The sequence below is a fragment of the Aotus nancymaae genome, unplaced genomic scaffold (genome assembly GCF_030222135.1).
Source record: "Aotus nancymaae isolate 86718 unplaced genomic scaffold, 86718_ANA_hifiasm-v0.15.2.pri h1tg000064l_0, whole genome shotgun sequence".
Taxonomy (NCBI): Eukaryota; Metazoa; Chordata; class Mammalia; order Primates; family Aotidae; genus Aotus; species Aotus nancymaae.
Genome location: NW_026988478.1, coordinates 799,791 through 811,766, shown reverse-complemented (window position 1 = coordinate 811,766; position 11,976 = coordinate 799,791). Strand labels below are relative to the sequence as shown.

The following is an 11,976-nucleotide window of genomic DNA, read 5'->3' as shown; positions in this document are numbered from 1 at the left end:
GATCTGGTGTAAGACTCCTGTCCTTGGTTTCTTTGGCCTGAAATAATAATCCCCACTTACCAGGCTAAAGTGGAGAGGTAATGAATAACCCACAGGGAAATGTCCAAGAGAAACAAGCACGGATGAATGAGGTCCACACATCACACCCGTTCCCAGACACCCGCATACCACCCCCAGGGCAAAAATGGTTGCACAGGGCGATCAGCTCTGGAATCTGATTGCCTGGCTTTGTATTAGCCCTGTCGTTTATTTACTGTGTTCTGATGCTTCGATATCTGGGCCCTTCTGACCCTGGAGGGACTGCCCCTTCCAGAGTTAGCTAGTTCCTAGTGATAGTGAACAACTCACCTGTGAATGTGCTTTTTAAATGCAAACCAACCAATCCAGAGGCCGCACTCCAGCCACCCTTTGTGTCAGGCTGTCACACTCTGGGCCACAGTTGGCTTGCCCACAGCTAGGGACAGCCCATGTGAAATTGTTTGAACTAGCCAATCCTAGGTCTGCTTACCCTACTTTGCCCCGTCAACACTCAGAAACCCCAACAGAGGCTCCTGTGCACAACTCCCTCTCTCTCTCTCTGCCCCTGACCCACTCCAGTACTTCCTGGGGGGCCCCCGTGGCCTGGTGTGCTCCCTTCTCTTGGAAACTGTATTTTTAACGGCAGTCACCTTCCTAGCTGTTGACCTTGTATCTCGTATTTTCCATGAATATACTCTAAAACAGGCTTTGAATCCAAGATTCAAGACAGCAGCTGTGTAATCTCAGGCATACCTCTCTGAGCCTCCATTTTCTCAACTATAAAGTGGGGACAGTCACTGTTTCTACTTTCTTTTTTTTTTTTTGAGATAGAGCCTCATTCCTTCGCCCATGCTGGAGTGCAGTGGCATGATCTCAGCTCACTGCAACCTCCGCCTCCCGGGTTGGAGTGATTATCCTGCCTCAGCCTCCCAAGAAGCTGGGATAGAGGCATGTGCCACCATGCCGGGCTAATTTTTGTATTTTTTTTTTTTAGTAGAGATGGGGTTTTACTATGTTGGCCAGGCTGGTCTCGAACTCCTGACCTCAGCTGATCCACCCACCTTGGTCTCCCAAAGTGCTGGGATTACAGGTGTGAGACACCATGCCCAAGTCACCATTTCTACTTATTAAGATGGTTGTGAGAATTAAGTAATGGATTGCCTGATACATGCTGAGTGCTCAACCAGGGTTAACGGCATTAGTGTTATGATGATCACTGTGCATTCTGTACTCACCAAGCACCCACCAAGGTGCAATGCAGGCTGGGGTGGATGCAGTGCAGCCCTGATTTATACAAGGACAAGCAGTTAACACCCCTTCTTCGTGTATTTCCTGACCATCTAAATACAAATTGGAGCCCCTAGGATTCTGAAGAATTATACGTTTGTTCCAGAGAGGCCGGGAGTGGAACCTGGACAGTCTTAGGACCTGAAGGAACAGTTATTCTGGCTGCAGACCTGCACTGGCCACAGAGTGTTGCCTGCAGAGTGCGGATGGCAGGAGGCTGGATGGGCAGGCAGACAGCACTGTTAACGTGGTGTCAGAGTAGCGGTCCAGTGAGAACACAGTGCTGAGCCAAGTTGATGGCTAGGAGTCAGGAGAAGGTGATTGGTCAAAGCTAAATTATAGGAGCATCAACCTACATACAGAGACCATGTTATCAAGACCGTTCGCTACCCGGGGGTGCTGCAGGAACTGGACCAGTCTAGCAGATGGAGCAATGGCTGGGGTGAGGGTATACAGACAGAGGATAGTGACTTCCAGGAACCCAGACACCACTTGATCCTGCCCAAAACAGCGGTATGGACTGCATCCCTAGAGCCGAGCTGGTTGGCAAATGTAACCTGCAAGCCTCCACGTAATTGTTCCTGGGCATCGATAGCATAACGTGGTAACAACAGTAATAGAATGTGAACGTGTCAGGGAAATGCTGTTGACCTAGTTGGTGGAGGAAGAGGGTCAGAGAAGGTGTGTGAGATCAGTAGCTCTCAGATTTGAGCATGCCTTAGAATCGCCTACAGGGCTGAATAAACCACAAATCACTGGGCCTCCAGCCCCAGTCTGCTGCAGTGTTCTGATTCGGGTCTAGTGTGGGGCCTGAGAACTTGCATACCTAAAGTGTTTCTACACTAGGCAGCAGTATCTATGCTAGTCAATATTTTTCAAAAATAACTGCTTCCCTTCCTTGTCAGGCACCACACTCTTAAGACCTTCCTTGAGCAAGGAGTCTGTTTTCCTACCCTGAAGACATCAGGCTTGGGTTTGTGACATGGCTTCGCAATTAAATGTGAGTGCAGGGATTGTGTGCTGAGAATTATCGTGGATTTCTGCCGTGTCTCTTCTTCTCACTGTCAGTAGATCCAAACGTCCCAGATGTACGGCTGCCCATTCAGCCTGGGTCTTGCACTGAAGAAGACATGAAATCCAGCTGCACCTGACTCACGATGAACATGCGACATGGTAAATAAGCAAAGCGTTGCCGTAAGTAACTGAGATTTTGGGAATTGCTTGTTAGGGAAGCGTATCATGGCTTAAAGTGACTGATAGAGAAGACCTCTAGAGAAAATGATGCCAAATAGAGTCTTAAAGGTGAATCGTCTAGACAGAGAAGAGGCAAGGCTATGGCAAACTTCATTTTATAGGGGCCTGATAAAAGAAACCTCCAGTGTGACATGTCTGAAACAAAGCCCTCAATGCCATTTCCCATCCCAAAATTGTTCCTTCCAAAGTCTCCTCCAAGACATTAAGGAGCACCATCCCCTACCCTGCTTCTAAAGCCATAGAATCAGGAAGGCCTCCTTCATCAGCTTGTCTAACTCCCCACTGCCCTCATCAGCAAGTCCACCTGGCTGCACCTGCAAACACAAGGTCAGCTCCAGGGTCTCATCCTAGGTTAAGCCGCCACCGTCTCTCCCCCGTGTTATTCGCAACTACCTGCTTACTGCTCTCCCTGTCCCACCCTTGCTTCTCTGTACTCCATTCTCCACCTTGCAGCCAGAGCAATCGGTGATAAAAAATATAAATCAGAGTATAGGTTAGGTCATGTCATTGCTTGCAACCTCCAAAGGCTTCCAATTATATTTATTTATTTATTTATTTATTTTTTGAGACGGAGTTTCGCTCTCGTTACCCAGGCTGGAGTGCAATGGCACGATCTCGGCTCACCGCAACCTCTGCCTCCTGGGTTCAGGCAATTCTCCTGCCTCAGCCTCCTGAGAAGCTGGGATTACAGACACGCGCCACCGTACCCAGCTAATTTTTTGTATTTTTAGTAGAGACAGGGTTTCACCATGTTGACCAGGATGGTCTCGATCTCTTGACCTTGTGATCTACCCACCTCGGCCTCCCAAAGTGCTGGGATTACAGGCGTGAGCCACCGCGCCCGGCACTCCAATTATATTTAAAATAAAACCTCACCTTCTTATTGTGGCCTGGAAAGCCTTACATCATCTCATCCCTGTCCACTTCACTAATCTCTCCTCACACCGTGTTCAGTTCAGTCCTGACACCATGTTCAGTGCAGCCACTGGGCTTCTTCCTAATTTTCATTCCCTTCTCAGGACCTTTGCACTGCAAGTTCCCTTGGCCAGAAGTGTCCTTCCTCAGTTGCCCTTCCTTCAGCCAAGGAAGGCTTTCAGGAGGAGGTGGCTTGCGAACAGCTGAGCCACCTCCTCCTGAAAGCCTTCCTTGGTTGAACTACTAAAGTAATTTCTCTGTTGCTCTCCAGGTTGACCTCTCCCAGGGTTTCCTTTCCTTTCCTCCATTGCCCTCATTGCTGATTACAAATATTTTATTTATTTGCTTGCTTGATTGCTATCTGTACACCCATTAGAATGGAAATTCCAAGACAGAGATCAAACGTTTTCATTCATTTGTGCGTTCACTCCTTCATTCAACAAATATTTATTAAGCATCTACTATGTACAAAACTTTGTCAGTTCTGGGGATGCAGCAGGCAATACTCTTTCAGCATTAAACCACTGCCTTACACATTACAGTTGCTCAATAAATATTAGTTGGCTAAATAAATAAATGAGTAAACCAAAGAGTAGGGAAAAGGTTGAGTCAGAAAGAAGTATACAGATCACATATACATTACTAACAGGAAAACTAAACTTAATAATCGAGCAGTAAGACTGCTAAATTAGACTGGGACATCCAGATCAAACAGCGAAAGGCTGCCTCATTGGGATTCCTGAAAGTATGCAAGAACCATTAAAATATAGAACATGACTGTGACTAACCAGCATGAAAATACCAAGTACATTTCTTCTATTCACAGAGTGACTACCCACTAACTTATTAGGTATAATTTATTAAGGGCTTTTCTTGACAAATTTAAAGATACTGTATTCGCAATTAACCAAACTTGCACTGCTGATTTTTATCAATAATTTTGCGTCCAGGATTTAATGAATCTTTCGGGAGTTTTTATAAACTGCTATAAGGCAAAGTCAAGAGACAGTGTTTGCAAGAAGCAGCGTTTCAAAGGTTTAAATGCTATACCTGATTTTGGCCAGGAACTCTGAAGTTCTCTTCCTGTTTTCAGATACTGGAGTATTCTTCATGTAACACAGTATCACTTCTGTGTGAAGTCATGTGCACCTTGTCCCCCTCCCTTCCATCACAAGAACTATTGAAGATATAAACCAAATCCAGGCTATGGAGAAAGCCAGTGGAAGTCATTGCAAAGCCTGAATTCTAGAGCACTAGGATATGATGTATGGGTTTTAAAAAAGAACATTCAACGATATAAAGTAAGTTAACCAAGTGTTGACTTTTGCTAGTACCTGGTGGAAAGGAAGCTAAATTAGTGATATATTAAAATGCCTTACAATCGCATATTGCATATTGATTTGTCCTCATAGGGAAGATAAACATTTTTTCTTATAAGATTACTTATACATTATTTTCTTAATTCACTTTTTCAGAGCACTTTCAATTGAATTTCAGGCAAAATTCAATCTAGACCTAGTCCAGTTAAATGCAAACTTTGGATGAGTGGGTCTGAATTAATATTTTATTGTAAAACTGAAAAGCGTTCTTATATCCACCATTGTAGAGTTACTCTAACATTCTCCAAGATGTTATCAGAGACTTCTTGCTGTGTTTAGCTGTCAAGATATTAATTGCTTTTTACAATGTGCTTTACTCATGCTTAAAGTAATCACTTTTCTTTAATGACTCAAACAGGGAAACCAGTGACATTTGTGAATAGCAGATGGGATAAAAGGAGCTGGACACGTTCTTTCTTCAACATCTGCCATGATATGATTTCACAAGCAAGAAATGTGCTAAGGCTTCTGCCCAAGTCAGGTATAATTCATTTATTTCATTGTTGAGGAATGCCTTAATATGACTAGGATAGAAAAAATATGTTGATGTGCTTACACAAGAACAAATGAACAGACCAAAGGAGAAGAATAGAAAGCCCAGGAAACCACAAAAACTTTCAGCAGCTTTATGCTAAAGGGGGAAAAATGATCTTTGTAATAAATGGTGCTGATCGATGGATATCCAAATGGGGAAAAAATATATATATCTTCACCCCCTACTTCACACAAGCTACAAATATCAATTACAGAAGTACAGGTTTAACTATAAAAAATAATGAAGTTTCTAGAAGAAACATTGAGCATCTTCATGACATAGTAATATGTAAGGATTTCTTAAATAGATCCCAATTCTCAATCATATTGGGAAAAATAATAAATTTCTATATTAAATTAACTTTCATTCATTAGCCAGATGCAGTGGCTCAGAGTACCCTCTCAAAGTGCTGAGATTACAGCACTTGGTGAGGCACTTTGGGAGGCCAAGGTGGGTGGATCCCTTGAGCTCAGGAATTCAAGACCAGCCTGAGACCTTGTCTCTACAAAAAAAAAAAAAAAAAAAAAAAAAATAGCCACGCATGGTGGCACACGCCTGTAGTCCTAGCTACTTAGGAGACTGAGGTGGGAGTATGGCTTGAGCCTGGGAGGCAGAAGTTGCAGTGAGCCAAGATCACACCACTGCACTCCAGCCTGAGTGACCAAGTTAGACTCTGTCTCAAAAAACAAACAAACAAAATAAATAAAAAACTTTCATTCATCAAAAAGACACCAACATCAATAAAGCAAAAACTACAGCTCACAGAATGGAAAGTAATGTTTGCAACGTTTTTCTAACAAAGAAAACATTTCCATAATATATAAAGAATTTCTACAAATCAATAGGAAAAAGACACCCAGGAGGAAATGGGGTGAAAACATAAGTACTTCACAAAATAGAATATTCAAATGGCCAATAAACATATAAAAGATAGCAAATCTCATTAGTCATCAAATCAAAAACACGAGCTAACACTACACACCCAGTGAGTGGAATGGCTAAAATGAAAGACAGACAATGCCAGCTGTTGAGTAGAGTGTAAAGAAGCTGGAACCCCTGTAAATGTTTCTGTTGCAACTGTATATTGGTAGCACCACGTTTAAAAAGTTGCTGAAAGTATCTACCATAAGCAGCGTGTAGGCATTCATGACCCAGCAGTTTTACTCCTATGGATATACATTACAGAAATGCATGCATGTGCTCACTAAAAGATGTATACAAGAATAGTCATAGCCCAGATCGAAAGCTACCTGAATGTTCATTCAATGGTAGAATGGAAAAATAAACTGTGGTATATTCACAACGAGTTAGTGAGATGAGAATCAGAAAACTGCAACCACACATAACAATGAGAATCTCTCTCAAAACATCATGCTGAAAGAGTGCAGACAGACAGAGAGTGATACTGCACAGTTACTTTTATATAAAGCTCAAAACAGGCAAAACAAATCTGGAACCTTAGAAGTCAGGATGGTGGTTTGTTTTCACAGGGTTTTAACTAGAAGAGACATGAGGGAGGCTTCTGGGATGTCTCAATGTTCTGCGACATTTTTGCTAAGTGCTGATTACATGTTCAATTTGTGAAATTGTTCAATTCGTGAGAAGTCATCCAGCTGGACACATGGTCCTTGCCTAAAACTGAACACTTATAATTTATGCATAAAATAAAATCTCATTGCAAGACATTTGACATTTTTTCAGTTTATTTTTGATTATATTTGGAGAGGCCAATTTTACATGATAGCTTCAAACCAACCATTGTACATTAACCAAATTTTACACAAGCCATTTGAAAAAAGATCTAAAAATGTGCTTAGTTATTGGTATTATATAACATTTATCAAGCACCAAGAGTGTGCTGAGATCTGTACAGAACAAACATAGAAAAGACACAGTCCCTGCCTTCAAGAATATCCATTCCTTCAGGATCTTGCACATAAAATTTCACCTGACATTCCACACTCTTTTATTCATAAGGCATAAATAAGGAAGTTTGTTGCATTTCTCATTGTTACTTAATAAATACCGAATACCCTTTTCCCCAATTATACCAATGATTACTCGTATCTTTGCCTTTAAATACAAATTTCCATAGTACAATATACAGTATATACTGATTTGGTATTCACACAATTGACCACAATATTCTTGCAGGTTGGTTATAATATGAAGCATGTTGAATTTCAACACTCACAAATTTTTATACCACTTAACAGAATCGTTTACTGTTGGCAGAGCGTCTTCTGTTTTGTTTTTTCTATTTCAAAAACAACAACAACAAATGTGATGCCACTGCTCTTACCTTGATAACTTGTAAACAAAAGCAGCACTGCTTGATTCCAGTAAGGGTGTCGGAACTGTGGCACAATTACTCAGAGCAGTGATTGTTAGCACATCTATTAAACTAGCCTTGCAGATACCAATCACATAGTTGCATGCCTTAAAATACTAACAATTTATGATCAGCTAATGGATGATGTAAGTATGATTTACTTTACTGTATTTCAGTTTAATGAAGGGGATACTGGTTATAAAATGCCTGAAAAATATGAGCGGGGAAATATTTTTTGCTCTTCTGCAAGGCTGTGTTCAGAACAAATTTAGATTAGAAGATGAAATGATTATGAATTTGATCATTGGCTAAGGACATTTGATTTCAAAATAATCTCTTAAATAATATTTTATTTTTAAAATGCAGGAAAAATGAAGTGAATTTTGATAATGTCGTAATTTTAGACTCAGATGCAAGAAATTATCCTTTATGTAAAAATACAAGAGTATGGTGGAAGGTGGTACCCAGTACAGCAGACAGGCCAGTCCATATGTCACCTGTGGGGAGCTCACTGCGACAGGAGGGGATGGGCAAAGATTAGAGGGATGGACAGACATTTCCCTCCTAGCCCGGTTCTGTCTTGCTCATTCTGCAAACTGAGGGAATAGAAGAGATAGGGTGAGTCTGGGGGTCGGGGAAAGAAGGCTGAGGTGAGCTTGGGGTCAATGGCAAGAAAGGCTCCAGCTGTGAACTCCACCTTCTGTAGATATCAAGACCCCAAGCATCCAAGAGCTGCAAGCCATGGTAATGATTCATAACCTCAACATCAGACCTCGTATTATCAGTCTGAGGATGACCCCGGTCCGGAGAAAACCACCTTACCTTTGGCCTCCATTGTCTAATTTCCTGGATCATTATCAAGTCTGGATGTTTTTGTTATGTGACGACAACAACACTGAGTTGAATTTTAAAGCTACTCGAAGCTACTCTGGACTTAGAGCAAGACTGAATTCCTCTGACTACCTCTCCAGCTATGGAAAGCATAGAAGAAAATTCTACAGAATCCTTTCATTTCCAAGTCTGAGGTTTGCCTTATAGTCATGCCCTCCCAAGGTAGCTAGGCACATACCCGCATGGGGTCCATTAGGAATGGATTCGCCCAAGGGCAGTGGCAAAACTGGTTTGGTCCAGCCCCTAAGATCCCACCTGTCAAATGGCAGAGTTGGGGTGGATTTGACTAGATTTTTCTTATGTTGGGTAAGTACATCTCCACTCTTCTGCAAATTCAGAGCAAGAGGTTGGGAGCTACTGATCTCTGATACTCTGGCACTTAACCTGTGATTAAGAGGAGAATAGTGAGACTAGAATGCGGTATAGAGTCTTACTGGTTGAGGGGTGCGGTGGAAAGGCAATGCCCAGAGTGATAACCTAGTAGTCTCTTTGGGGTGAAAGAAACAACCTTATGTAATATGCCCAATTGAAAACAGAGCACCAAAGACTATAATTCTGACAATAACATATATATATATATATATATATTTCATTTTCAATTATAAATCCTCAGTTTTTCATACTAAGGCTTAAGTTTCCAGTCACTGAAATTGGAAATCCATACATAAGTATGATCATACAAATGGACAGCATGAAGACCTTTAAAAATAAAGGTTCACTACAGATGAAAACATTCATCTCTCACTTGTTAACATCATAAAATTAACTGTCTACTCCTTAAGGGTGAACAACAGAATTAGACACAGCAAGCTAAGCATTATTTGGAATTTTTTTTTGAATGGATGCTGGACTCCTATTGCTTTAAAAATTGAAATGCTCTCACACCTCTCTCTTAGAAATTTATTATATCATCCAGAGTGATTACACTTGCTACCAAAATCTATATCCCACCTTGTTATCAAAAAAATACAAGGTAGCTAGTTTCTGTCAATCGTTTTCTCTTCAACCTGTGACAAGACATTAGAATCAGATGCCGATAAGGATTCTTTCTGTTCCTTTATTGTCAAAGCACCATTCAGCAGGTGGAGACAGATCAAATTCGGGTGAAATTACAACAGCGTCTTTTACACTAAAGAAACCTTGCTCTCAAGTTATTTAACGGAGAAGACAATAAATGAAAATCAGGTATTTAGATAGACATATAGATAAGTGGTTAAATAGGTAATATTTTTTGCACTGCTGATAAGTATTCAAAACTCTGGAGTAGGTATTGTGGTAACTGAGAAAACCCCAGTGCCTTTATTATTATTATATTATTGAACAAGCTTTCAAAATCATTTTAAAGCCATTGAAAATGGCTGACATTAGTGGTGCATGAAAACCGTGGTATACAGATAGAATGTCAAAGTTTAGCCATTGTCTCTACTCTTCAAGGCACAAGGAGAAGTTCCAAACTCTTCAACTCACATATGAGAGGCAGAGCCTCTGGTACTGCCAGGAGATAGAAAATTAAGGAATACAGCCATACACCAAAAGCAAGAACAGGAGATCTTTGGAGTGGCCATGATTTTCAAAGACTGACCTTACATCATTAGCAAGCAGCTCCCCTATGCTTTGGACTGAGGACGGGAAGGTCTCCTGGCCTGAATACTTCATTCCACGCCTGAGTTGGTAGTCCAGCTCCTTCTCACCCCAGGCTCAGGGAAGAAGGTCCAGAATGTTTCCGTGAAGATCTGCAGTGATGCAGACATTCTGTCGTGTTGATGGCAAAAGGGCAAGAATGAAAGTCAGTAGCCCTTGATAAAAGTCGACAGAGAAGGAATACCCTTTAGGGACATGCACCCTGTTACTTCACCAGCAATGGTCTAAGAGCATTATGGAAAAGAGAACTCACCCTCTTTTCTTCTTATGTTACTATTTCCCTTAGTTTCTTCTAAAGAGGCATGTATTAAATATCTTCTGCATAACTTATTCCCCACCGTTAAACATCATCAAAATGGAAAGAACCCAATTAATCTTTGTTGTTTTTTTTTTTTGTTTTGGCTTGGGATAGTCAATTTGTATTTACTGGTAGTCCATTACATTCTTTTGGTAGGAAAAGATATTGCACTTCTAAAAATGCATCGAGTGTAATTGAGTCAAAGCTAATAGGTAGGTAGATTTCTCACTAGAATGTATATTTTCTAAAAACCACCTTCATTCAACATTTGCAAAAAAGCTTCCATGATTTCATCTCTATCTCAACAGACTGTTGCCTCACTGCTGCAAGATTCTAAAATACGGACAAGACATCGGTAGCCATAAGCCGCACGTAGGTTGCATTCTCGGCTCATGATTTCATTGTGCAGATGGGCACGACAATCACGAGGATGACTGTGCATGCCGCGGCAGCGACCAGAGCAGCTATCTTGCAGACCTTGGCTCGTCTGAACTCGGCTTCTTTACGTTTTAGCAACGAATCGTAGCCTGGAGTATAAATGTCTTCCATCCAGTACTCTAAGTTGTTTGGGTTTAAAGATTCTTGTGTCTAAAAGCGAAGAGAAGACGTTAGAAATACGGTGAATATCTGAAATCAGGTCAAAGATGTCCTGACAGTCATCACTCCTGAAGAACTTACGTCGTCTGTAGTTGGGAGTTAGAGACTCTGTGGTACAGCACTGCCCCACCAACCCCGGGCCTGAGGCAGGTCACCACGGGCTCATCCCACATACCAGATTGCACGGACCCCTCCCTCATGCTGGTTTTGACACAGAGAAACATAAGGGTCTTTATCTGCAAGCAAGCAAAATGGGGCTGAGACGAGCAAGACTCTGAACTTCCAGGGCATGCAACCAAGAACAGGCTGGCCCCACTGCCAGGAAACGAGGAAAGTCACTGAAAAATGCTTTCTTCCAACAGACTCGAAGAACAGATCTGCTTGAAACAAGGCCATGATAGCACTCTGAGTCAGTTCTTCTTTCTCAGATAAAGCTTCTACTGAAAAATCAAAGGCACCTCTAAGATGAGCAGTTCAAACAAAACACAAAATACTTCAACCTCAACCATTTGTCTGAGCAGGTCATGTTGCTGGTCAAAGTCAAGGTCTACTGACCCCATGGCAGACCGTTCCCACTCCAGACCTGCCTTGGCAGTGGTTCCAGACTTGGGGCAGCTTCCCTAAAGAAAGAGCCCCCAGTGACATTCGTCTCCTGATCTCTCCAAGATTAATCAACTGTCATCAGGAGAAATACCGTATTTAACCTGTACTGCGTGAATCCACATTGACAGTTATAATCTACTTCCATGAAGAAAGGCAGTGTTCTCATTTTAAGGCAAGCATTTAATAATAAGAGGGTCACATAAAAGCAAGAACATTGCGATTCCAA

General features: G+C 41.6%; 1 protein-coding gene across 1 annotated transcript in view; it reads right to left on the bottom strand.

Moving 5' to 3' along the window:
- Nucleotides 1-7,079: 7,079 nt before the first annotated feature.
- Nucleotides 7,080-11,976, bottom strand: part of MINAR1 (membrane integral NOTCH2 associated receptor 1) — a 113,450-nt gene continuing 108,553 nt past the window's right edge. Inside the window, exon 3 of the mRNA XM_064366120.1 lies at nucleotides 7,080-11,138. Within this exon, the coding sequence (XP_064222190.1) occupies nucleotides 10,941-11,138 (198 nt within the window). The 3' untranslated portion in view covers nucleotides 7,080-10,940. The remainder of the gene's footprint in view (nucleotides 11,139-11,976) is intronic.